Raw genomic sequence first — 25,595 nt, 5'->3', positions numbered from 1 at the left:
ACCGCATCCCTTAATCCCCTTCATAAGTTTATCCAGCCTCATCTTTAAACTAATTAGGTCATTTGCTCTCACTATTCTTGTTGGAAAGCAGTTCCAGAGCATCACTCCTCTGATGGTTAGAAACCTTTTTCTAATTCCCAAATCAAATTTATTCATGGTCAATTTATACTTATTTGTCCTTGTGCAACGTTGTCCTTTATTTTAAATGCTGCTACTTTTCTCCTTGATATTTACTGTGGGGATGTAGCTAGCAATCCTATCTATGCCGAGCTTTTTTCCATTTTGCTAGACAGACAGAGCAAGCTCTCAGTTCTTGCATAAAACACCAATTTGGTAACTTCCCTCTGGCTTGAGGTTTTGTACTTCAACTCTTGGAACACAGGTGTGGGGAATGGTACCCCTTGTTCATGCTGAGGCCTCACAACAGCCTTCTTAATGGCAGTGCTACTCTTCTCCCTGATCTTGAATATTCCTCTTGGCACGGGCTTTGTTTTAAATGCTGGAGGCAGCATTAGAGCAACATGGTGAGATGAAGCCACAGTCTTTTCCATTTTGCACTTGAAGGAAGGAATATTATGAGATCTTAAATTACTATTTTGGAATAGCGACACCCCTGGATGTGCATTTCAATGTGCCATAACTTGTCCTGTCAGGTAATGCTCACTGGATGACCACTGACTTGCTACCTTTCCAGGCAGTCTCTGACCTTGCAAAGACATATATGGATCTTGAATGATGACCAAAACCAGAAGAAAGAGTAGCTGTAAGTCACTCTGACTCACCCTCTCATTCACAAAGTAACATACAGTGCAAAACCATGTGTGAGGGGAAAAACTGATGGCAAGTAGTCCTTCCTGGTGTGGAACGTGAGCTGCAAGTAAAACCTTTACAAGTGCAGTTCTTCTGGGGACACAGTTTCATGAGCTCTGTGGGAACCGTAGCCAAAGGGGGGGTGGTATGGCTGCAGGGCATTCACTTGAGAATGGTGAAAGTCTTACACATGGTAATACAGAGAAGAGAGGCTGTGGATATCTGGCTGTATACCATGGAAGGCAAAGACAAGAGGTAGAATAACACAACCTTTATGTACAAAGATCAGCCCCCCATCCAGTGCGTCAGTGGTGTGTCACTGAAGAATGCTTTTCGGTTGGACGGACCTGAGCATGATTAGTGAAATGTTGTGTTATCACACTGCCATGTTACATTATAATATATGGATATAAAAGCAATATATTAATTGATATTGCATGAATGATAGGTGCTAAGTTTTGCCCATTTAGTTGATACGTTTAGAAAGATGCTTAAAACAGAAGCAAGCATCTGCAAAACATATCTTTATGATCTTCGGGTAAGGAATTTCTACAGGAAGTGTTGTTGGTAATGCATATCTGAAATCTCTTTGAAGAGAGAGGAGAGAAAAAAAAAAGGTACAGCATGCGTGGAGTCTGACTGGTGTGAAGAAGGGTTGTTTACAGGTCAGGGGTTGGGAGGAAGAGATGGGCCTTTCAGACACATCCGGTATCAGGGTTGTTTAGTAATGACTGGTACAAGAGATTTCTGCTTTACATTTTTTGCCTCTTCCCAGGGTAAGTAACCCTGCCTTCTTAGCTATAGCATAATATTCTATGTATATTGATAAACCTCATTTGTTGCAATTAAATCATATAGTGATCATATCAAGTGTTTCAATTCTAATGGTGAATTATTTCAGTTATACTGGAGAAAGTGGCTGTATGCATTTATTTTGAGGAGAATGCTGATCTACTAGGATCTGTACAAGTACAGAAAAAACACAGTCCAGTGACAGAAGCTAGAGTACAGAGAATGGAAAAATCATCTGTAATCATATGACTGACAACTCCTATAATGCATACATATATTAATGAAGTTTTGCTATAAGGACAATTTAAATTCTAATGTTTCCTAACTTCTGATTTGCATTGAAACAAAACAAACAAAAAAATGCCACCAAACCCAAACATCAAAAGCTTTTATTTTCACTTTTAAAAACATAAGGACTAGACAAAGTTTTTATAGCCTTTAGAGGGGTATGTAGGATCTTTTTTTTTGGGGGGGGTTGAGAGAATATTATTTAGTATTCCTGTGGGTATTTTCTTATTGTCATGCAGAAGCTATTATCATGAGAAATTTGGTTTATCATCAGAGGTAGAACTAGAGAAGAAATCCTGTGATAAATTAATTCCATATTGAGAAATGTTGATTTACTGCAAACAAATTATTTAACAAATGTTTCTTCCAGATGATCTACTTGCATCTGTCTCCTGTCTGTCTGTCTGTAAATGGGTTGTTAAATTCTGGTATCCTTGCGGGTCACACTTATAAAGCTGTAATCTCTTAATTCACCGTTTGGACTGCTCAGTGAGATCAGATCATAGGTGGTCCTGGAAGCCGGCTCTTGTAGCGCATGTTTTTAAGACTGCAGCTTGCTAGGCAGGACTCTATTACCTTTTCTGGAAAACCTATTCAGTATAACTCATAAAAATTCCCACAAAACAAACACACAAGCAAATGTCCTTAAATCTGTTTACAGGAAAAACAACAACCAAAATATTAAAACGTAATAAATGACCGTGGAAAATGAGATTCAGTTTCATCGGGTGATTACTGGGTACACAGAGATCACATTTGGCCCAGAAGTCCCTGAGCCACCAGGCTGGAGACCGAGAAGAGTACCCAGAGGAGGCATTACACACATCCTCTCATATCATTCTCAGGGCACCTGCTCCTGGCCACTGTTGGAGACAGGATATTGTACGAGATGGACTTTGACCTAGTACAGTCATCTTTATATAATGTTCTAATCTACTCCTTTTGAAGATGATATTTGTTGTTTGGGGTTTTTTTTTAACTCATTAAACTCTAGTCTCCTACTTTCTGACATCAGCAGGGGTTCTCCAGTGAGTTTCAGCCTCCCAGAGATGTTCAGCAGCTGGCTCACTATTTTTTAGCTTTCTTGATGGAAAAAACAATAAAGTGAAACCACATTATATACGTGTGTTTACAGGCACCCACTTACCAGTGATTCATAGACTGGTAAAAGGGAAAGTTTTGGTAGGCCACTGTATTCAGGAGGTATCCTAGAAAGTTTCTTTAATCTATCTTTTAACGTCTTGGGCAAAATGGCTTCTACTAGTCTCTTTTGAGGAGACTGCTCTAAAGCCTGAATATTTTCCCATTTAGAACTGTTTGCTGGTACTGTGTTGGTACAGACATGACTTTGTGTTCATTTTTGGTTTAGAGCTTCTCTCATCTATATTAAATCAGTGGAGAAATAAATATCAAGCAAGTTGTCGTGTTAAACCTTTTTTAAAAAACCTAGTAATTGCTTTTTTATAATTGACTCTCTTTTTTTTTCCCTGAAATTGATCTTTATAAAATGAAAAAAATACACCACTCAGAAAAACTTGGTGGCTGGCTGACTGCTCAGTTCTGTGCAACCCTTTAAAATTATAGGCAATGGCCCAGCTGATCATGGATGGATTGCATTTCAATACAAGTTTCCATCCCAGTCAGTGGACATTGTGATTTGTTTTCACCAAGAAAGGTTATTGAAACTGGTTTCTTAAAAGAATGGGCTTTCTTTTGGGTTAGACAATGTGTTAAACTGTTGGATAGAATCTTAAAAGTTAGAAATCAGGAGAAGGGGGGAAATGGAGGCTCTCTGAATGCATTTGCTCTTGGATCAATATTAACTTTTGTTTATGGTTTCAAGTGACTTGAGTAATAAAAGTTCCATGAAGGACTGATTTGCTCTAATGGCTGTGAAAGACAGTTAGCAATGTTTACTTTTACCTTCTGTAGGGTCATAAACTTCCATCCTACAACCTGCAATTATCCTAAATCACATAAGAATCTGTGGTTCTGATTCTGTTCTAGGGTTGCAAGCATTTCTCTCTCCTGTGCCTCACAGTGGAATAAGGAGGCAAAAAGCTTACAGAACTGTCACATGGAACAGTGACAGCAAAGATGTTGGAAAATTGCTGAATTAAATCGTTGCACTGAAAGGCACCCCCCAAGTTGATTTAGTTCTTCTTTCTGCATTTCCCTCCCTGCCTTACACCTTGTCTCCAACACACACATACACACCCCTCAATCATATTTTAAGGGATTTTTCCGCTATTGTCCCTGAACTCGTAGGATCTGAAAAACCTTAGTTTATGTTGTCATGCACTATACTCATGCATGTACACTTAGATAAAAATGAAATTAAATATATTCTTGACTAACAGATCAGTTAGTTGCAAAAGCCACTATGGGGGCTGTGACAGGGAGGGGCGGGGGGATCAAACACTGATATTCCCAACAGTTAGGAAGCATTTCTGATGCTCAGCCTAAATGTTCTGTTGTTGAGTTTTGTGTTGTTACTCCTGTTTGTTATTCTCTGGTATCACCCTGAACAACCTCTCTCCATAATTTGTGTTAAAATCTTCGAGGCTTGTAGCTGGTTATCATCTATCCCCCTGAGACATCGTTTACCCAAGCTATACACATTTAGTTTTCTTAATCTTCACTCATAAGTCAGTCCTCCCAGCCCATTAAGAATTTCTATTACTCATCTCTGAATTCCAACTTGGCTTTTCTTTTATTTCCTTCCAGGTGTTTCTGAACACTTCCAGGTGACTATAGCTGACAGGATAATTTTAGATGTGGATTTCCTATTGACACCAAAAGAAGGAGGTGTCTTTGATCTGGAAGTGACATACACACTATTGAATGTGATATTGTCCACCATCATCTGAAAGTGTATTTTGACATTACTGCCTTTCAGCTTCATATGTCCTGTTGAACTTTCAGGCATCTGCCTCTGTGGCTATTCTCTATCTGTATTTTAGAAGCTGAACCAAGCAAGGTGTTAGGCATGGCTAATGCTCCCCAGAAGGGACTCAGGTGACTGGGCACATTATTAAGGGGATCAGCACCCTCCAGAATTTGTTCTGATTTATTCTCCATTCCTCATCATGCGTCAAACCTTCATTGCTGTGCTGTTTAAATTTAAGATCAGATCTACTTTGCTAGATAGCTTTTCCATCTTGAAGCAGATGACATTTATCATGCACATTCCTCTTGCCAGTCGTCAGTGCTTTGGGGCTATACTGTTCATCCAATCTAATATGAATACAATTCTCAAAGCAAAAATTCCTGCAAGATGCTGTATCAAATGTTTAACTGAAACAATCTATTATATACTCATTGTTCACTAATTTTTAAGTTGATCAACAACAACAACAAAAAGTGATCAAAATATCTCTCTGGGAGGAATTACTACACACTTTTCGTTGTGTTCTCCATTCATCAGGAAATTGTACTTCCTTCACTTCACACTGACAAGAGCCCTTTTAAACCCAGTGCACTGAAGTGCACTGTGTAAATTACACAGATCTTGTTGTAATTAATTTCAGTGTTTCTTTTTCACTTCAAAGATTACACCCTTATACCTTCCATAAAAGTTGGAATTTTAGACTTAAATCCATATACTGTTTGTTTCTAACTTCTTTCCCAGGAACTCAGTCCCACAACAGTGGATGGGAAAGTGCATCCGGATGCAAGGAACAATAGAGTTTCAAGTTTAATTTTTTTGAGAGAATCTACTTGGGACATAATGTGTTTGTGAGTCCACATAGGAATTTGTTCACATTTAAGAAAAACAGACTGATAAGTGTTCATAGCTCTGGGTAGAGTCCTGGGAGGTTTTGGTCAAGGCTGACCTTTACTACAAATTATTTGTGTGGCTTTGGACAGGAGATTAAGTCTTCTTCCAGCCTTTGCATGCCTTGTCTTGTTCCTAAATAATTCATACTTGAGCCAGGCTCTTAAAGCAAGCTTGTACAATGGAATGACTGCTCAACTTCGAGCTTTTTGCCAGAGAAGCAGTGGATGGTCTTCCTCTTGGGACCTACCTCTCTTCCTTTGTGCTATAACAGATAAGACCCTTGAGAAGCCTTTGCCATCTTTCTCCTCCCATACTCATTTCACCTTGTTTTCTCTCTTTAATGCACACGCACAGAGTATGTGCCTTGGGGTTCTCAGCCCTAAGAAGACAGAGGTCTGTTGATTAAGAAGATTACTTCATCTCTGGCTGCTTGCAGAAGAACTTAGTCCTACTTCATGCTATTCCACTGCCTATAGTTAACGAACAAGTCAAATTGAGAAAGAAATAAGAGATAAGAGACAATACTTATTTGCTCCTAACATCACTTAGAGGGTAGAAGAAACTATTCAAAGTCAAAACATATGGAAAACAGCATCTGGTTATGGGAGCCTGGATGTTAATTGTTCTGACAGCTGAAATTTGTCTCCAGAAATCTCATGAAGCCAGCTGGTATTGTAGAGTTTTTCTTTGGCTCATATTGTGACTCTTACAAGTTTCTGGAGACTTCTAGTCTCAGGATGATCACCTTGCAGGAGCAGCTGCTGCTTAAGATTTTCATTTCTATATCAGCTGGAATCAGGAAATACATTCTTTGTGGGCTTGGTTTTGATTTGTAATATAAAAGTCTTAAGGCGGCTTCAGATACACTTACCCGAATTTAAACTTAACAAAACCCTGTGGAACCTATCAAAGACTTGTCCTGTTTACAGTTCTTGCTTATGAGGGGATGAAAAAAACTTGATCATAAGTTACAGAAAGGTATTGAGGTTGATTTTGAGAGGTGTCTTAAAGGTTCCACTCTGAATCTGAACTTCTTGAATTGGAAAAAACATGAGCTGGCAAACTTGGTAGAAACAAAAACTCTAGAGAGACAATTACAATAGTCTGCTTCTGAATGGTCTAGAAGTTGTCTAATAATAGCTCTTTCCAATAGGTTTTTCTGTGCCTTTTGCTTTCAACCTTGAGCTGGAAATGTCAGAAATCTATACTGACATGTGTCCTGTCTCAGAGAATAAAGAATATCAGGTGGTTTAGAGTGCATACAAGTTTGTATTTAGAACAAGCTACATACATGTTCCTGAGACAAAAACACAGATAACTAATCACCTGATGGTGCTATCAACAAGATGTTCACTGAATGGTTCTGCCATTTTTCCAAGGGTGAATATACCAACTTTTATTATGTTTTTAAGTAATATCACACAGAGCTGATGTTATTTTCCAAGAAATGTCTGTTTCTCACCCTAGTGAAAGATGATGAACAGTTTGAAAAAAAAAAGAAAAGAAGAAAAGAAAAACAACCTTATATGGATGCAGAAAGGCAAGGTTTGGAAAAAGTTGTATGTGGTAGAACGATAGAACTGTCCAAATTTTTTAGGTATATTTTGCTTTAAGTTTATTTTGCTAAGATTCAAGGCATTCAAAGTGAATGTTGTTTAGCAGTAGCATAACCTCTAGACTAGTTGAGAATTCTTGAAGAATTATCCCCAAAAGTGGACCAAAAAAATCAAAATAAAATTAAGAAGAGGAGGGAAAGCTTCTGAAAGAGCTAAGAGTTTTAGAAAATCCACTGAGTTATTCGTATGCTGCTAACAATAGAAAGAACTCAAAGGCAGGACCCAGAACAGCAGGTACAGAGTCTAATTAATGCACCTACTCTACGGAGGTTTAACCGGTAACTATCTGAATGAAGGTGGTAGTGTTTCAACAACAAGATTGTTTCTAGTTATATTCTTGACTTTCACCAGTGGATCACAAGGCAAAAAAACCCACCTTCTAGATTTCGTCTGTTTATCACCACACTGTAAACAAGAAATATTGAAGATTCCATGCTTACTTTTTAATTATTATTAATTATTTTCTGAGGCTGCAATATAAAATGGATAACACAAACATGTTAGATATTTCTTTGAAGTAATAGGTAGGATTAAGTGAGCCACGCTTAGAGGTCATCAGGATTTTAACTTAAACTTGATGTTTCTTTCCAGAGTAAAAATTGGCACCTACTTATTCTCATCCTCACTTGAATGATCCTCACAGATTTGCCCATGACTTTTTCAGCAGTGACAGAGTTCTGAAATGCTGGGAACACTCTTGCTTGGTCCAGAAGAACACTTGATCATGAGTTTCATTTTAAAGTCAGCCTTTTTATATTTTAAAATCAAAAGCATGCCCTAATTGTTTGAAGGATAGGGCCTGAGGGCTTGTACCTCTTCTTACAACAGGGAGTCCACACTTATTAGGCAACAAATGAGAAGCTGAACTGAGGCTGTGCTGTTTAAAAATAAGTTTTCTACTGTAATTCTAAACACCAAATATTTGCAGGCCTTATTAGGCACACCAGCAATCTCTTTGGTAGACAACTACTTTATCCAGTAATCTACATTCTTATTTCTCTGATGGAGGTCTCTTCACTGATGGTTGCTGTGTGTATGCAAATTGGACACCTGTTCTGAGCAGTAAATGTTCTGGATGGCTGGACTTCCAGAAACCTGAGCAATGAATCTTGGCTTGACTTGGACTCAGATGATCAAAAGTACCTCAGAAATTTCAGAATTAAATTTAAAGCTGAAATGTCAGCAGTATTGGGAAAACAGGACCTGGTGTATGCTATGTCAGATCAGTGGTTCATTCCGTACCTTAACTTGAGCGTACCACCCAGGAAAGGGTGGTTCAAAACAACTTGCAATGAACTTTCAAGACCCCAGGAGAAATTTATCCTTGTGGGAATCTGAGACAGAAGCTGTTCCCTCATCCTGGAAGAAAAAATTTTGAAAGATCAAAAGCTTTCCAATTCTGCAGTGTGATGGAGGCAAGGTAGGTGTGGAGTTACTGAAGAAGAAATAGCGATGGACCCTCAGGGGTCTGCCAGTGACAATGCACTCTGCTCTGATATGTAGAAGCCCTGGGCTTAAGACTTTTCTTGCCTGATTCAGATTAGAGTCTGGACTACTGACTGTCCTGGAATAACTTACTTTTGCTGTATGCTTTGTTCAGAAATTGTATCATGGGGCTGAGAAACACCTTGTAGTGAAATATTTCTTTGAAACATCCTATGAGAAATTTTGGTTTTGTAAAACTAGTGTTTTCATTAAAAAGCAACTGTTACCAAAAATCAAGATGAAACTGTTGTCTGTGTTTTGCTGAAATGCTTACATACACCAACAGTTACTCAAGTCTCTCTGATGTCTGCCTGGTCACTGCTAAATGTAATTAAGCACTGCTTAATCTGAGGAAGGACTCTGATTTGGCTTGTGTGTATCCATGTCTCATTTTGAAATATCATAAAAGCATTTTAAGTGAACTAATATTCTGTAAATATGATTAACTTCTGCATTTTCAGATTTGGACTCTTAATCTGTGTTTTAATATTGGGTCATGGGTGTGTGAGTGTGCCTTGTGTGTGCTTTCACATGCAAACCCCTATCAAATTATCTATAGTAGAAAAATGACAGCATCATAATAGTTAATGGAAAACAACATAAGAGGAAAAAGAAAATTAGCATTCCACACAGCAGGGCATTTCGGATGTTAATCTGCATTGCAATATAATTGACAGGGAAGCTGATATCTGGGACAATTTTTATTCCTATCTTTTTCTCTAAACAGTTAGTGTTTAGTAGTTGTGAAGCAGGGGACATGGAGAAAAAAAAATTTCCAGCCAAGTGAAAGTTCTTTACCAGCAAAGACGTTAACTTTTGTCAGAAGGTAGTTAATCACTGAAAGAGAAACAGATGAAGAAATTGGACAAAACATTTCCAGTTCCAAAAGTCTTTATTGATTGTGTCCCCCTCAAGAAAATTCGGCTCAATCTCTGAAACCCTCAAGTGATTAAACTTTGGGCAGTGCACTGTAGACAGAGCAAACGAGAATTGTTTCAAAACCAGACATGTAGAGCTAGGATAGTTAAAGCAAAAAAAAGATTTCTTTTTCACTTTGGAATCCTATCTGGGAGACATAATCCAATGAGTTTATTTTAAGGCAAGAGTTTTCTTAAGTGTTATGATCTTTGTCTGTGTAACAGATCCCTGAATATTGAAGCAAAGAACTGTTTTATTTTCAGAGGAAGAACTCTCTTAAACACAAATCTGGAGCTTGGAAGAGGAGGGACATGTCTCTGGTCCACCACAGATAACTTGTACACCTTGGTCTAAATGTTTTAAAGGTAATTAGGGCACAGAGACTGAAGCATCATTAAATGAGATGCTCAGACCTGTGACCAGCTGAGAATTCCTATTTCCCAGAGGGGCAAGTGTTTTGCTCTCAAACCAGCTCCTCTACAAAAGTGTAGCTATTTTTAAACAGGAGCATGACTACTGACATGTAGTCTTAAGGTATGCAATATTATTACTGTCTTCCATTTTCTGTATACAGCATGAAGGTCTTGGACAGTTGTGCTTGAATTGCAGTTTGCTTTCTTTAACTCCATAGTGCGCTGCTGAAGTGGCTTCTTGGCTTCTCTTTCTTGGGGTTTTGGGAAGTTAGGCACATTAAAGGTGGTTAAGGGAAAAGGTTCTACTTTTCTACTCTGCTCATAAGTGTCTAAGTAATGGACCCTACGTATTGATTTCTTTGTTCTTTCTTGCATAACAGTTAACAGAAGAGTGTCTTGTTCACCAATTCATGCGCTATACAGGAGTCCAACCTAAAACAACATAGGAAGGCCAGTTTAGGAAACCTCACTGTTAAAGTCAATGAATATTATTGTAACTACTGGTGTGAAGCTAATTGACTCAAAGAGGAAAAAAAACAACAAAAAAACCTGATAGCCTTGTGATAGTTTTATCTTTTCTTTGGCAATGATCCTGATTTTAGTTACACTTACAGGTACCAGAAGGGCTGTAATTTCAGAAGTTATCACCTGTCAACTGAGCTGTGATAACTGGTTGAGTGCTTACTCTACAGTCACAAGTGTTTGTGAATCAAAAACTGGTTTAGACCACTTAAGACAGCCTTCTCAAAACCTAGGGTTATCCTAACTGTTCTGGATTATCACCAATTTAACTGAGGTCAGTATCTGAGCCAAATATTCTTCCAAGAGAGGCAACAGATTATGGGTCAAATCATGAACCTAATTTTATGTTTGTATAATTGCATAGTTCTGCTGAGTTACATGCAAGCTCTCCCCTTGACTGGATTTAGACCGCTGAACTTAGAGTCTGCTGTAGCTCTTGACTTTCATCCAAGAGTCTTAAAACACCTAACAAACTTTTTAATTTTCCCTCATAATGCCAAAGAGTAAACATAAGCGCAGAAAGAATAAGGGCCCCTTCCCCAAACCCTGTTGAAGTAAGTATTTTTTCACTAGATTTAGACCAGACCTTTTAATGCCTTTGTTGGACAGACAGAAAATACATGGAAATTATCATGATTATAGTCTAGGTCTTAGACAATGCCTCTGGATCTAGATGTATGGAAAAGCTAAAGGCATGCTTTGTGTGAGGTTATGTATTATAAAATCATAAGATGTCACCAAAACACATCACGCAAAGAAAGGGTCATAAGTCACTAAGTGCTTGTGTTTTGATCTAAACAATGAGCAAAGAGGAGAAACTGTGCCAGGATACCTGTGGCTTTCTGCCAGAGTATAACAACAAAGGGGCAAAAGCCTTTAATTAGAGTATCCATCATCTTCATCTCCCACCATATATAACAAGTACTAATTAAGGTAGAAATAATGCATATACTTGAGGTAACTGGGAGGTTAGAGGTAGCAGGTGGAATCTAATGCTGTGAATGTGAAACCTGGAAGCTAAAAGCCTGCCCCTGAGATGGTTGTGCATGGTTCTTACAGCCGGTGTAGAGGATAGGCCTCTCCAGAGTTTTATTCCTCTCCTGTATGCTAGGTCAAATGGATGTCTTGTCGTTGATGGTAGACCATAAGATAACTAATTTTAAATAGCTAAATATGAGTTAGGTGACCAGTGCTTTATAGCTGGTCAGAACTACTTATCTAGTTTAAAGTGGCTGGGAGTAAATTGATTTGATGAAGACATAATCACTAAGAAGTCAAGCGAAAAGACTGTGTTTTCATTTGTCCCAGGATGAACTGACTACTGGTGGGGTGACACGATTCTTGGTTTCCATAATTATTCTGTTCAGCTCAGAATGTGTCCTCTGACTGTTTCACCTCCCAGGATTGTGCAAAATCTTCAGGAGACTTACGGCTGGAAGTTGTTGTAAATGCGATCATTATCCATCTGTATTCCATGCAATTATTTACATTATTGAATTCCCTGGAGGTAAAATTAAAACAGAGCTTTTAGACTAATTTTTTTTTCCATCTCAAACTCTTGTTTTTGTTTCCCCCTTCTTTTTAACAACCTCATTTCCCAGGAGACCACTTCATATGTCCTCATGTTTCCAAGAGACTGCAGTTCAATAGGTTGAGAGTTAATTGCCAGCTGGGAGTTTCCAGATGTTTATGTGCTAGCCCAAAGAGTTGTCCACTGGTAGCAAATGAACAGCTGGAAAGACACAATCCAAACACACTGTCTTCTAGCTGATTGACATATGTCTGGAAAATTTGGCATGTTTGAGAGAAATGGAATTGAAATTAGGAACAGCTATAAGCAAGTCCTTCATTATCAATAATTAGTCAATTAAATTTTTTTTGTTCAAATTCAGATATAATTCTCAAGCACTATACTTAGTCATTATCACCCGTACAAGTCAATGACAGAAATAATGCATAGCCTTCACTCTATCTTTCCTTAAGAGATCTGTTCAGAAATATTCATTATACTGTTAAACATAGGCTGTTCCAGGGGACTAGATGGTGCAAATGATTTGTAGTGGAATATGAAGTCTTTCACCCAGAAGTCAAATTTGCATCCAGGCCAAACAGCTGATGGCAAGTAGGCTGTTAAGTTGAGCCCCTTAAGAGTTTACTACTAAAATGTTTTGGGGCTTTTACATTGAAATAAGTGGTTCTCTACAGAATTAAAGGTTTCAGAGAGGAAAATTATTTGTTCTGAAATAGTTTCCTACCTGGGAAGTCAAAATGAAAAAAATAACTTTTTTTGACGAGTTTAATTTTCTCTGTAAAACCAAATATAGCCACTTCATATGACATTATTTCAAGACTCAGTTATTTAGGGTGTTGTATCCTGTAGTGTTAACCTGAGTGTTCAGTGCTCTGTTCTTTAAGCAACGTTCTCCAGGAGTCATTTGGCTGGGTCATATGAATGCAAGTTGAAAGAGGTAGCCTAGGAAAAGTAACACATGAAAGAGGTGCTACAGTTGCAATGCCATTAAACATCACAATACAAAGGACAGATCCAGTACTCTGATGTTTCTAAGGGGCAAGCAGGGGAAGGGGGAAGAAGTCTTATTCCCTTTGTCTTAACGCACAAGAAGTTGAAATATGGAAATCAGTGCAGGATGGAATAAATGATATGTTTTGGTTTATCACAAGCCACATGTTAATGTTTTTGAAAAATACTGCTGTAACTGATGGCTGATGCTGGATTTGTGCCTTATAGAGCAATCTTGTGAAAAGTAAAGGGAAGACAAAAGACCCTGTGAAGTGGCCTTTTCAAGTTCAGCTTTGAGGCCTGTTACAAACATTAAGCTTTACTTTATTCCAGCTGGCTATTGCTGGGATGGAACTTCTTACTGTCCCTATGCAGTCAGGATTTACTTAAAGTAAATGAGGTATTATATTTCCTAAATAAATTACTTTTTGCACAACAAGAGTGGAATAGAGTGTAATTCATGTGCATGACATATTTTTAAGGAGCAATGGAAAAAGAAATACCTCCACAAAACATTTCTTTTCCATTTCAAAGTCATTCTATCCTTAACACCTTCTTTGGGAAATCAGTGAGGTTTGGATGCATTCTACTAAGTACTGTTGCTGGGAATTTGGTACTTCTACCACTTTCCCTATCATGTTTGGAGAGGACTTAATGGAGGTTTCTCCCTCATGAAAACTTGTCCCAACACATATTTTATCTGGATCTTGGAAGGCAACTTTGCTCCTTCAGAGAGGAGCAGTCTTCTGTCTACTCAGTCTGAATTACAGTCATGATATGGCAGGAGTTGCAGGACATTGTTACCCTGAACTGCCATCATGGCCATCACAATGAGGACAAAAATATAGCTATCATTATGGGAGCTTTACACTGCATAGTTTATCTCTATAACAGTGCACTATGATGTGCCTAATTAGACTGTATCAGCTGCTTCATGTCTGTTACTAAAGGGACACTTTCTTATTGTGTCTAGTCAACAGAGAGCTCTCAGCCAGTGATTTAGCACTGAAATTAAATTTAAGCATAGTTTCCCATTTGATTATCAAGCTATGGGTGACTTTTAAGGATTCTTTTCAATCCATTACTTGTACTAGCTGTAAACCCTCTGCCACAGTTTCTTCCTCTTCTCTGGTAGATGCAGGCTAACTGAAAACTTATCCATTTAAAGTTAGAGGGGAACAAACCCAAATAATTCCAATTAGAGTATGCAAATTTTTTCTGTTGTTCCATCTCCTTCCTTCATTGTCAACTTCTGAGTCACTGTTATTGAGACATAATAAATGTGATTGTCTTGGATAAACTGAAAGGAACAAGACCTTCAGAAAGCAATATAAGGTAAGAAATATGGCAAAAATTAAGGATTTTTTCTATGCCAGATTGCAACATTCATCTAGCCTGTAGTTTCATGTAAGAGGATTAGGGTGATTTCCACAAAGCAATCTTTAGGAAAATCTATATATATATTTACATTTTAAAAAAATCTCCGTGGCCTCTTGTGCAAGCTAATCTATTAAAACCATTGTAAAGAAGAAAAGAACAACTGCATATACCTTCAATAACACTGTCAAAGGAAACAATTTGGATAAAACAGTGAATCTTGTATGGACAAAAAGATCACAGCAGTGATCAGAGCTGAAAGAGTCTACTGTTTATTCACATGATGCATACCTTTTTATAGGCATGGGGAGAAGGTGGGTGGGTCAAAATAAGGTTATGGGACACTTTTGTTTCTTTGACAATCTTTCTGTACTTGGAGGATGTCCACAGTTTGATAGACATTCTGCTGGAACCTTGAAAGGTATGGAACTTCCATTTCAAGGAGCTGGTGAGGTTGCAGACATTCTCTAGTAACTTCAGAAAAAAATGTCCTCTGCATAACAAGCACTTCTTTTGCTGCAGGAACTGGCAGGTTTTCAGTATACTGCAGTAAGAAGGAATAATCTGATCACATCAGACACACACATAGCTGGTGTAAGACATTACACCAATTTTACCAGAAGGTGAGCATGGAGGTGGGAAGAGAAGGCAGAGCAGGGTTTTTCCTCTGCCTTACCATGACAGGGTTTTAGCCTTTGTCGCTGATAAGACAACTTTTTGGAAGAATCAAAGACATGATCCATTGGAGAATCTCTGAAGTTCTAATGATCTGTAAAGCAACATGGATGTTTTGGATTGATTGCACTTTGCTGTGATTGTCTTTGTATGCATGGCTGGAAGCCAATGAGCCCTGCAGCAGCAAGTGCAGGGTGGTGGCTTTCTGGTGTGATGCAAACAGGGAGACCACCTATGGATGCAAGTCAGGCTAAGCAATAGGCACAGTCTTCTGCAGCAGGAAGTCCTCAGTCCTTGTACATCCTTTGCTTGAAGTGCTTGGTACAAAAGAAGGGCATGAGGCCTTCAGCATGATATGGCAGTAAGGGTCTTGTTCCCAGTGTTGCTTCTGGAGCAGTAGTGGGATCTCATGTCCCACCTTGCCACCGTGTGGATTCTTTGAGATCCCTAATACTGTAGAACCCTCTGTATCTGACACTTAAGCATGTATTCAAGTGAAAATAAGCACCCATACCCACCTGTTGTTCACGTTTCATTAGGGCTCAGAGGAAGTGAAGATCGCTTGACTTCTTGCCTCTTTACGACTGACCTACTGAGGAGAGATTTTTATGATTGATTTATGGGGAATGGGGTGATAATGGGAAAGTGGTATGCTCTACGACTCAATTTTAAACAGATCCCCTCTGAAGTGTTGCTCTTACTGAGGTTTTGCCTTTTGCTTACAGGCTGTGCCTTCCTAACATACTGCGAAAGGGAGTCTGCTCTAAAGGCCCAGAGTGCACTGCATGAACAGAAGACACTGCCAGGGGTGAGTCCAGGCTGATAATTTTTTTCCTGTAAATTGAAAATAAGTTACATATGGAGCTCTCTTCTTGGGTTTGGAAGCGTAATGTCTTTGGTTGCTTGGATGATTCACTATTTGCATTGTGCTAATAAAATCAAGATACCTCAACCCACCCAAATGGTTTCCATGCACTTATCAGGAGTTAGAAAAACAGTAAGTAACTGGTTGTAGGCTGGACTTTACCAGCCTTACTCAGCTAAGGAAAGGCTTTAGGATTCTGACCACTACAGTGAAATATTAGAAGTGCTCATCAGGTGCTACGTCTTACTATTTTTCTCCTCTGAAGCAAGGTGTGGCAGCAAGAAATCAAGAAACAGATCACATTATTGAGTTATCACAGAATGAAAATACATTCCTGATGACAAAGTGGTTTGACTCAGTTACTTTAGTATTCAAGCAGCTGTAGCAGATTGGAAAGGCGGTGAGACAAGGAGAAAAGAGAGAGAGAAGAGACGAACACAAGATAATGAGGAAAATTATTCACATGAGCCAGATCTAAGGTTCAGACAACACAAGCAAAACTAAAAATAGACTCAGCATTATGTGGGGAAGACCTGCCCTGCTGGGATCAGTTTCCAGTTTAACAGTAACTGGGAGGAGGGGGAGAGAAAGAGACTATCTAGATTCAGCCAGGGTACATGGATTAGAAACAGCTGAGGGCAGTACTCCTGTGGCTAGACTAGGACCGGTTTCATGACACAAAAGTCAGTGATCAGGTAATTAAGAGTGGAATCCTGAAGGGTCCAGGTTGCATTTAAAATGAGAGGAAATTGATTCAATGGTCTGCCTTTATTAGTTGGTGTTGAATGACTGAGTCTTGTGTACCTATAACCTGCCTTTCTACAAAACCTAAGATGTATCTGTTGCTCTATGTTGCTGAAGAAAGTGTTGATTCTACTCTGCTTGTTTCCACCATCCTGGGTCTATTTACCTATCTCTATGACACCTTGCCAGTATGGAGATGCCTACGCACTGGTTCATCTACATCTATCTTTGCTTTAAAGGCCATACCTTATGTAAATATATACATACTTCATTCCCTAAAAATACATTTCTGTCAGCTGACAACTCCCTCTGAATTATTTTTTTCTAGAAACTCATTAGCCACAGACTGAAAGTAACTTAAGCCTTGTTTGGTTTTAGGTTTTTCTTTTTTATTTTTCCTTCCCCACCCCCCAAACAGGTGATGTTTTCTTTTTACTTCTCTCTTTTCTGAATGATAGAACTGGATGTACAGAAAATGAAAATATTTTTAATAGGAATGTTTCAGGTAACCTTTTACCTAAAATTTTCTGAAATATGTTTGAAATAAAATATGTATTTACCAAAACTAGAGATACACTTGTCATGAATAGTGTGTTGTGTATTTAAAAGATACTAACTGAAATTCTAATTGTTTTTGCTGAGGCTGTTTGCTCCCCTCATTAGGAGTAAGACCACTCACTTTCATATGAAACTCATATCTTCTCTGTGGGGTTAAAATCTCATCCTGAAGTTATCTGATGGGAACATCTTCAAGAAGACAGTAGGTCAGTAAGACTGAGAGCTCAGAGTTGGGGAAGGAGGGCAAGTGATGATTTAGGATTTTTTTTTTAATTACTTCTTTATATATCTACAATTCTGGATCTCAGTCTGCATTTTAGAGATTTTGAATCACAAAACCTTTAAGTTAAAAGTGTTATATTGGACCGTGGGAAAATTCAACCAGCTTTTGCATTAGGATCAAGACTTCCTTCAGAGGTTGTACTGACTGATTCTATATTACAGGCAAAACATTTCTTCCTTGGTTTATATAATTTCTATCACATATACCCCATACTAACCATGCTGACTTCAGAGAGCTTTTTTGTTTTGTTTTACACCTTGAGGTGACACATCAGGATCTGATCAAATTGGGAATGGTGAATCCTCTGTCTAAAATAGCAACAAGGTTTTTGAGAGCTTTGAGCACTGACTTCTCCCATCCCTTTCATTTCCAGTTCTGTTTGTCTCAGGATAAAGGTTTACTTTCCACCAGCAAACCATCTACATATAGCTTTCTGCCAAGTTTCTGAACTCATCTTCTGAATGATGTCACTGTAGTTTATTTAAGGAAACCAGCCTTGTCTCCTGATAAATTATCATGCCTGGATACCATTTTACGGTTCCTATGTGAGTAGCAGAGAATTATTTATGACTTACCTGACTGTTCTTGATAACATGCACCAACAATATCAAGCATAGTTCATCACCATAAAATAAAAAGCACTTGTAAGGTCAGGGGTCTAAGTCCTCGCTCACATGAGTTCATAAATGACACATATATAACACCTTCTCTTGACCCTCTACTATCTGTGACACAAACAGCACTACTGAGGTATCAAAAATAATTAACAGGCCTGGTATAGGAAAAAAGAGAATAGTACTACAGTGAGCTGTTGAATTAAGACTCTTCTTTCCTAGCCCCCAGTAAACCATGTATTTACTTGCTCTTGCAATATTACAGTTTGTGTTCTTTGTATTATAAAACACAGAAATGAGTCATTTTTAATAATATGCACATGAATGCTAATGTATGGAAATGATGAGACATGAGGAGTTTCTGTCCACATTCAGATGCCTTGCCTCTTAGCTATGTATCACTTTGTTTTTAGTGGAGTGGCTACATGCACATATTTTACAGTAATTACTTTCTGGATGTGCTTTGTAAGATGACAGAAATATGTTTCACATATTGCTATGTTATATGTGGGACATAAAGTCATCTTGTGTAGTAATCAAAAGACTTCCACGCAGGTATGTGTTGATTAATAAAGTCTTTACAGCACTTTGTTTTTGGGCGGGGAGGAATCGTGATAGATATTTTGAAGCAAAGAGGATAGAATGTAAAACATAAAATTATTAGTTAAATCCTCTTCATCTAAATGAATTAGGCCGTTTTGGACAGTTTGAAATTGTCTTGGCTAAAAGGGAAGGTTAACATTGTAGGGTGTGTATGTAAAGAACACTTTGCGAGTGTCGGACAATTCAAATTCTAGCGTTTACTCGTGATTGTTTATTTTACATATAATAGAGTAGCTGGATGATGAAGTATATTAGTTCTTTAATAATTTATAGAAATGCTTTGATGTTGCAGTAATTACATTAAAGGTCACATATCAAAGGTAATTTGGTTGAGCAGCTGTGATGGTTTCTCAGCAGCAATCAATATTGCTGTCCGTGGTGCTGATTTCACCGAGGGGACTGCCAGATTAAAGGAGGCTTATTACCAGCCAGACAGACACGGGGGAAATCAAGAACAGATTGGAGAGATGCACTATTCTCTTTCCCCACCTATAATTAACACTGTTCACCATAATCTGCGCTAATCCTTCATAGTGGTAAACCATTTTTTTTTTTTTCATCTTTCCCCCAACATTCTGTAAAACAAATTAGGCAAGGAAGGATAATTTGGGGGACTGGGGGAGCAGGACAGAGAGAGTAAAGAAAGTAAAAGTTGGCTCACCCTTGGGATTTTGGATGCTATCTCTCAATGATAAAATGCAATATCAAAAACACAGCCCATGATCTTGGGGAAAGCATGGGCAGAGGGTGGGCGGTGGGGGGGGCAACTGATCTAGACAATGACAGTGCAGGGATGTGAGAATTATCTGCCTGCAGATTTAGTATAATATTATCTATTTGCCCCACAAAGCTCCACAGGAAATGAAATCAGAGAAATAAAATTATGTTTTAAGTGTAGTCATTTTGATTACAAATTATAGTGAAGCCAACTTTTCTCCCCTTTCTTTTTTCTTTCTGAAGCGAATGGCAGAGGATAATGCTGAGAAATGTAATTATGCTATCAAGATCTACTTTTATTTATAGCACAAATAAACTGAGCTCATGTATGATAAGCACAGTGGCATTTTTTTCCTCTAGTTCTTTGTGGCTGTCTCAGGCAATGGAAGTGAATATTCCATGTACACTTGGTTGGAGGCACTGCCTCTTTGCATAATGTTAAAACCTCCCTGTAAGACTTGCAAAGAATAACTACAAAATTAAGTAGCTAAGAAGCTGTTAACCTCAGCAATCTGTGGGCCTTATTCAGGCTGGGAAATAGACTTGGTTTTCTTCCTGTATCTATTTCTCTTGAAAGGGAGAGTGGTACTACTGGTATGCTGAATTTCTCAGTCCGTAACATAATTAGTTTTCTTCCTAACTGTTCTGATATCTTTTGTCTCTTCTGCCATCTACAAAAAAATGCATTCTGCTTTAATCATCATATGCAAAAATATGTACCTTCAACTTTAGAATGCAGGTAAGTTCATAAAACTTATTAAAGCCAGTTTTAAACAAACAAACAAACAAAAACCTTTCTAATGAAACCAAAGATGTGTTTAGTTTAAAAAGAGTTTAGAAGTTTTTCAATGTTATTGTTCTTATCTGGCTCAAATTCTTATGTATAGGAGAGGAAAGACACCTAAGCACAGAGGGGAGAGGAGAGGGTGTCTTCCAAAATCTGCCCCTTCTTGAATCTTTGTAATGAGGCTTAGATGGGACATAAGTTCCATGTGGACTTCAGAAGTTCTGTGCATATAGCAAAGATTTCACTATTCAAGCAGACCTTGCTGTAATTGTACAGTCTTATTGTCTTTCTTTTTTTTAATATTTCAAAGCTTTTTCCAAAAGCTTCTTAGAAAACCATTAAACCACATATCACCCTGCACACTGTGTTATGCCAAAAATGATGTTATATTCCCACACCTTCCCATTTCAAAAGTTTTCGCTACCAATGTAAATTGCAATTTGGTCAGCAGTGGCAGGCTGGATGGGTTCCATTGATTAAAGTAGCCTGCTGAACATACAGGCTGCTCACCATGCCCTTTAGATTTTGAAAGAAAACACATTTAATTGTTCCCTTGGGAGAAACATGTCTGTTTTTTGAAGTTAAAAATGAAGATGAAAAGGAATAAAAACAGATTTGAGGTAAAAGACTTGCAAAAGCCATTCCTGTAGAAATTCACCAGTGCTTTAAAATCTTTGGGAGTCAATGCCATGGTTAAAAAGACTTTATTATTATTATTTTTTACCCCTTGTTTCCCCCTTCTGACTGACCAGCCAGCAAATGACTTTTGGATCTTGCTTTGGGGAAAGGATGGGACAAGAGAGGGCAAGCATACCATATGCACTTTCTGTTTGCTAAAGACCCTTATAGTTTGACAGTACTGTTCTGTTCACCAGATGAGATGAAACACCTGGGTCCTATCTGCTTGGTAAACATTAAAGTTCCATTTCACTAGTTAAAGATTGGCTTCTGTATCCCTATACAGCAGCCTCTAGAATACAAAGTAAATTCTCTCTCTGCTAACCAGTCCAAAGAGCTTTGGAGGAAAAGGATGCAAGCATTCTGACAGACCAGTGTGTTGGGTGCATGTTGTTATTTCAGCTGAGAGTTGTGTATTCATCACATTTGTGGTGGCTCACCAAGCTTAGCTTGATATGCAAAATGGGAACAAGGTTTCTTAGTTGTGTTTGAGATTTTATGGCAATTAAAAAACGGTGTGCAAAAATAAATTATAAAGGTAACATTGTCTTGTCTTAGTAATTTGACACCTTTTGGCTCTCAGAGGACCATTTCCAAGTTATTCAACAAAAGATTTTGCTGGACCTTCATTTGCTTTATGTGTTATTCAATGACAACTTTCCTCTCTGACGTCTCTGCCATAGGAGGATCAATCTAATTTTATGTACAACTGTAAAGATGAATGATAAGTAGAAAGGATTCAGGCAAGTACAAGCTGAATAAATTATAAAGGGCAAACGATGACAGGACTGGGGGTCCCAAGAGACAGTGATATGATAACAGAAACTAAAGACGAATTTATGATGGATGTAGTTAGCATGTACTGAGGCTGTTAATTCTTCAGGGTAGTTTTACAACTTCTTGTGATTGGAGCAATCAAAGTATTTCATTTTAAAGAGATGCTGTATATTTTCACTTGTCTGTTCTGCATATTTGTATGTATGGCCTCATTTATATGCATAGCAGTAAACTCCCATAGGCTAGTCAAACTTACCTCCCATCAAAGGGCCCCTATTCTCCAAACCATAATGCCACTGTTTATGCATAAATAAATAGATAATGTGTAACGATTTGAGGGCAAACCTGGATCTCAAAAAAAAAAAAAAACCAACCAACTTGTCATTTTCATGGAACACAGCAATCAAATCTTTTCAGATCCTGCAAGTCGCTGAGCACCTTCAGCTACCTTCAAAGCCAAGCCTAGGGATTGAGTTAGCTCACAGATCCCTGATGAAAAATTATATATAACAAGTTTCAGGTAGGTCAAATTTTGGGCTTTAGCTACTTTAAGAGCAGCTGATGCAGCATCATGAAGTTAGAAGCAAATCTGATCTCGGAGTAGCTCTTGATTGCATTTCATTCATACACTTATTTCTATCTCTTGTTCCTTATTATTAAGGACATTTGCATGAAAATGATCTTTTTTCCTTCCTCTGAAGGGTTGTCTCTTGTCTGTGAGTAATGCTTACTCTGGCCTACATTTGTGAATGCCATGGGTTTGATTCTGACTTCATTTACACAAGTGTGATCAGCAGTGATCTGATTGAGGTCAAGGGATTTATATGGCATAGGAAAAAGCAGACTCAGCTATATTTGTCACTGTTGAAATGAAGTCATTGTGAACAGTACCATAGCTCTAAATGAGGAAACATATTTCCACCAAGAATCTTTGCATCCAAATGTCTGATCCCACAAAATGCTGAGCATCCCTGACACCTGCTGGGCCATTCAGTAGCTCCCATTGACTTTTTACTAGAGAGAGATCCAAGCTCCAAACTATAGGAATTAAAGATGATTGGTGAATTGGTGTTTCAACACTGATAGCCATGACATACTAAGGAACCCTAAACACTGGGGTTTCCAGGTGCATCACCATACTTATTCAAGTGAAGATGGGATATGCCCAGGAATAACTTGCAAGCAGTAAACTTCCACTTCTCATCCATGTTCTCAGTCACAGACAGATAGGAAAGAACAAGCACCCTTCAACACACAATTTACTTTTCATCTGTTCAGTCATATGGATGATATTGCGTGACATTACCTAGTCCAGGGGCCATTGTTCATAGGCTAACCTTTCCGTAAACACCCACTTCTTGCATTTGTACTGCATAGTAATGGAGAAGCATGTGATGATTATGACCTGTAATGCAAGGCAATGTAAGCTTTCAAGAAAGCACTTAAAGGAAGATGCTGTATAATTATGTGATTTGGACTTCCACCTGTGGCAATATGCCCACCTATACTATAGGTTTATATGTGGCAGCTGTATTACTCGTAGCTTACGTTGCTGTAAGCTGTCTGCCTTTTGTTTCTTCATGAAGTGTATACATGCCTTTAAATCCTTCAGATGCTCAGTGAGATAAAAGTAATACTTTTTTGAAGTATAAAGGTTGAAGACCATACACAGGAGTGATGGATCGAGAATATATGTCTGCCACCGAAATTATTATCATTGAAACCCAGAGGGGTGTGTCTTCGTTTGGTTTAATTTAAATATCATGTATAATGGCAATGAAAACACAAAACCAGACTTGAATGCTGTGGAGTAATTACATTCCATGACTGTAATTCCTGGGGGGTGATTATACAATAAGGACTTGAATCTTCCCTGAAGCATTATTTCTGTGAGCGCTACATACGCTATGTAGGTTAGGAACATCTACGCATGTTGAAAACAGATGTAGTTGTTCAGTTGCAGTGTAGACAGACTGCAAGCCTTACCATGTGAAATCCAGCCACTGGCTGCAGGTCTTTTAAAAAAGCTATGTATTCTGTATTAAATAGTATAAGAGTATAATTTGTGCATTAAACTTAAAGCTCTGCTTGAAGTTAAGAACACCTTTTAAAGAACTAGCTGAGCTGAAATGCTTTTGGGAGTGGCAAAAACAGTCCCATCTCTCCACTTACTGATAACTTTTGATAGGACTTGACATGATGTAACCTATTTAGCTTCTGTGCTTCACTTCTGCTGCGTTTTTACTTTGGCAGGGAGAAAGTGGTGGGGAATGACTGACCATGAGATTGCACTATCAGCTCAGGCAAGTAGATATCAGAAGTGACTTTGCTCTGTTCAGTAGCTGCAGTGAGAGACTTAAAGTGGCACTGCATGTACGAGTTGCTGCACTTGGCAAGTTCCCAGCAATGTCAAATCTCTCTGATTAGTTTCTGTAAGTACAAGGACAAAATTAAGCCTAACCTATTTTTCAAAGAAGAAATGTGCATTTCCCATTTTTCTCTTTAATGGGAACTTCTTATATCTTGTTCCCCATACTGTTTCTCCCCTCCCTTTCCCACCACTTCACCCCTTTAAAAAAATAAACCAGCTTTTAAAAACATGATTCCTTTAATAAACATGTATCTTCAAATTTCTTTGAGTTCTGTGCCATATTTTGACCTTAATATGCATACGTTTTCAGCACCAGATGAATACTATGGTGCTAGAATGAAGTTGTTCCTTTCCTTTCCCGTTAGGTAGGGTAAACTACAATCCTCAAAACCTCTGCCACATTCTAGTGCATAGATTTCTTTGGCATGTTGCAAAAAATGACTGTTTTGATCACTGGCTTTGTAGGTAGGTTTTGGCAGAGCAGGTCTTGTCCAGCTATATCTAATCCATTCCAAGCTCAGGTTGCTCCTTCAGACAGATGGACTGGATATATTTTTCTCTTGTTCTGTGAATGGCTCAGTCATTTCTAAGCGACTATAGTGACTTTGCATGGTAAATATGTACTTATAAGATATGCTGGCATGAGCTTCTGATTTCATTTATAGCTTTGATCAATGGAATAGCATGTTGCTTCCAGGGTGGTAAAACTGGAATCAGATTTTCTGGGTCTTTTTATTTAAGGCTGACTTACTGTCAAGATCTTCCTTGGTAAACACCTGAGCCATTGCTTCTGCCTTTTGCATTACTTTGTGGTGTCCTTTCTCAATAAAGTCATACTAGTGCCTCATGTCTGGCCGAACACCGTTTTCTCCTTTTCTCCTCTGTCCCATCTCACTCTGCCACCTCTTATCTCCTCTGTAGATTTGCTGGAAACATTACCCTGAGTTCACATATTGCCTGCCTGGAGAAATGATTTGAGATTACAGATGCTAAGGAGGAACAACATGCTTCCAAACTACGGCCTGGGAGATCACATATTTTTTCCAAACAAAGGGAGGGATTAGGTTACTGATCCTTTTCATGTTTTGTGACGCTACATGTACATAGATAGCAGAGTTACCTTGTTGTAGATCTAATGTTTCTTGAAATTAGGAGGCTTAGGGTATGTGAGCTTTTCAGTGTATATTCATGTTACCCAAGAGAAACAAGGCAGCCAGGAAAGCGTTGTTTGTGAGTTGTTCTCTTGCCTGTTCTTCCTTAGAGCAACTGGGGAGTGACCAGGGATTGATTTCTGTGCCCGTGCTTATCCTGCTCAGGGGAGGAGAGGTGGGGTGTGTGCCAGGGAGCAAGTCTTGCAGGCTAGCTGTTTTGGTGGTAGCAGCCTGCTGCTCCCAGCTCAT

The 25,595-nt window shown here is 38.5% G+C and overlaps 1 protein-coding gene across 8 annotated transcripts in view; it reads left to right on the top strand.

The window, feature by feature from the left end:
• The window catches only part of CELF4 (CUGBP Elav-like family member 4), a 718,579-nt gene that overhangs the window by 77,499 nt on the left and 615,485 nt on the right, over positions 1–25,595 (top strand). For all 8 annotated transcript variants that reach the window (XM_075078980.1, XM_075078975.1, XM_075078978.1 and 5 more), the window contains exon 2: positions 15,924–16,006. In XM_075078980.1, the coding sequence (XP_074935081.1) occupies positions 15,924–16,006 (83 nt within the window). The remainder of the gene's footprint in view (positions 1–15,923; positions 16,007–25,595) is intronic.

Source organism: Phalacrocorax aristotelis, chromosome Z (assembly GCF_949628215.1).
Source record: "Phalacrocorax aristotelis chromosome Z, bGulAri2.1, whole genome shotgun sequence".
NCBI lineage: Eukaryota > Metazoa > Chordata > Aves > Suliformes > Phalacrocoracidae > Phalacrocorax > Phalacrocorax aristotelis.
Note: the sequence above shows the minus strand (reverse complement) of the source record. Positions and strands in the feature narration are given on the sequence as shown.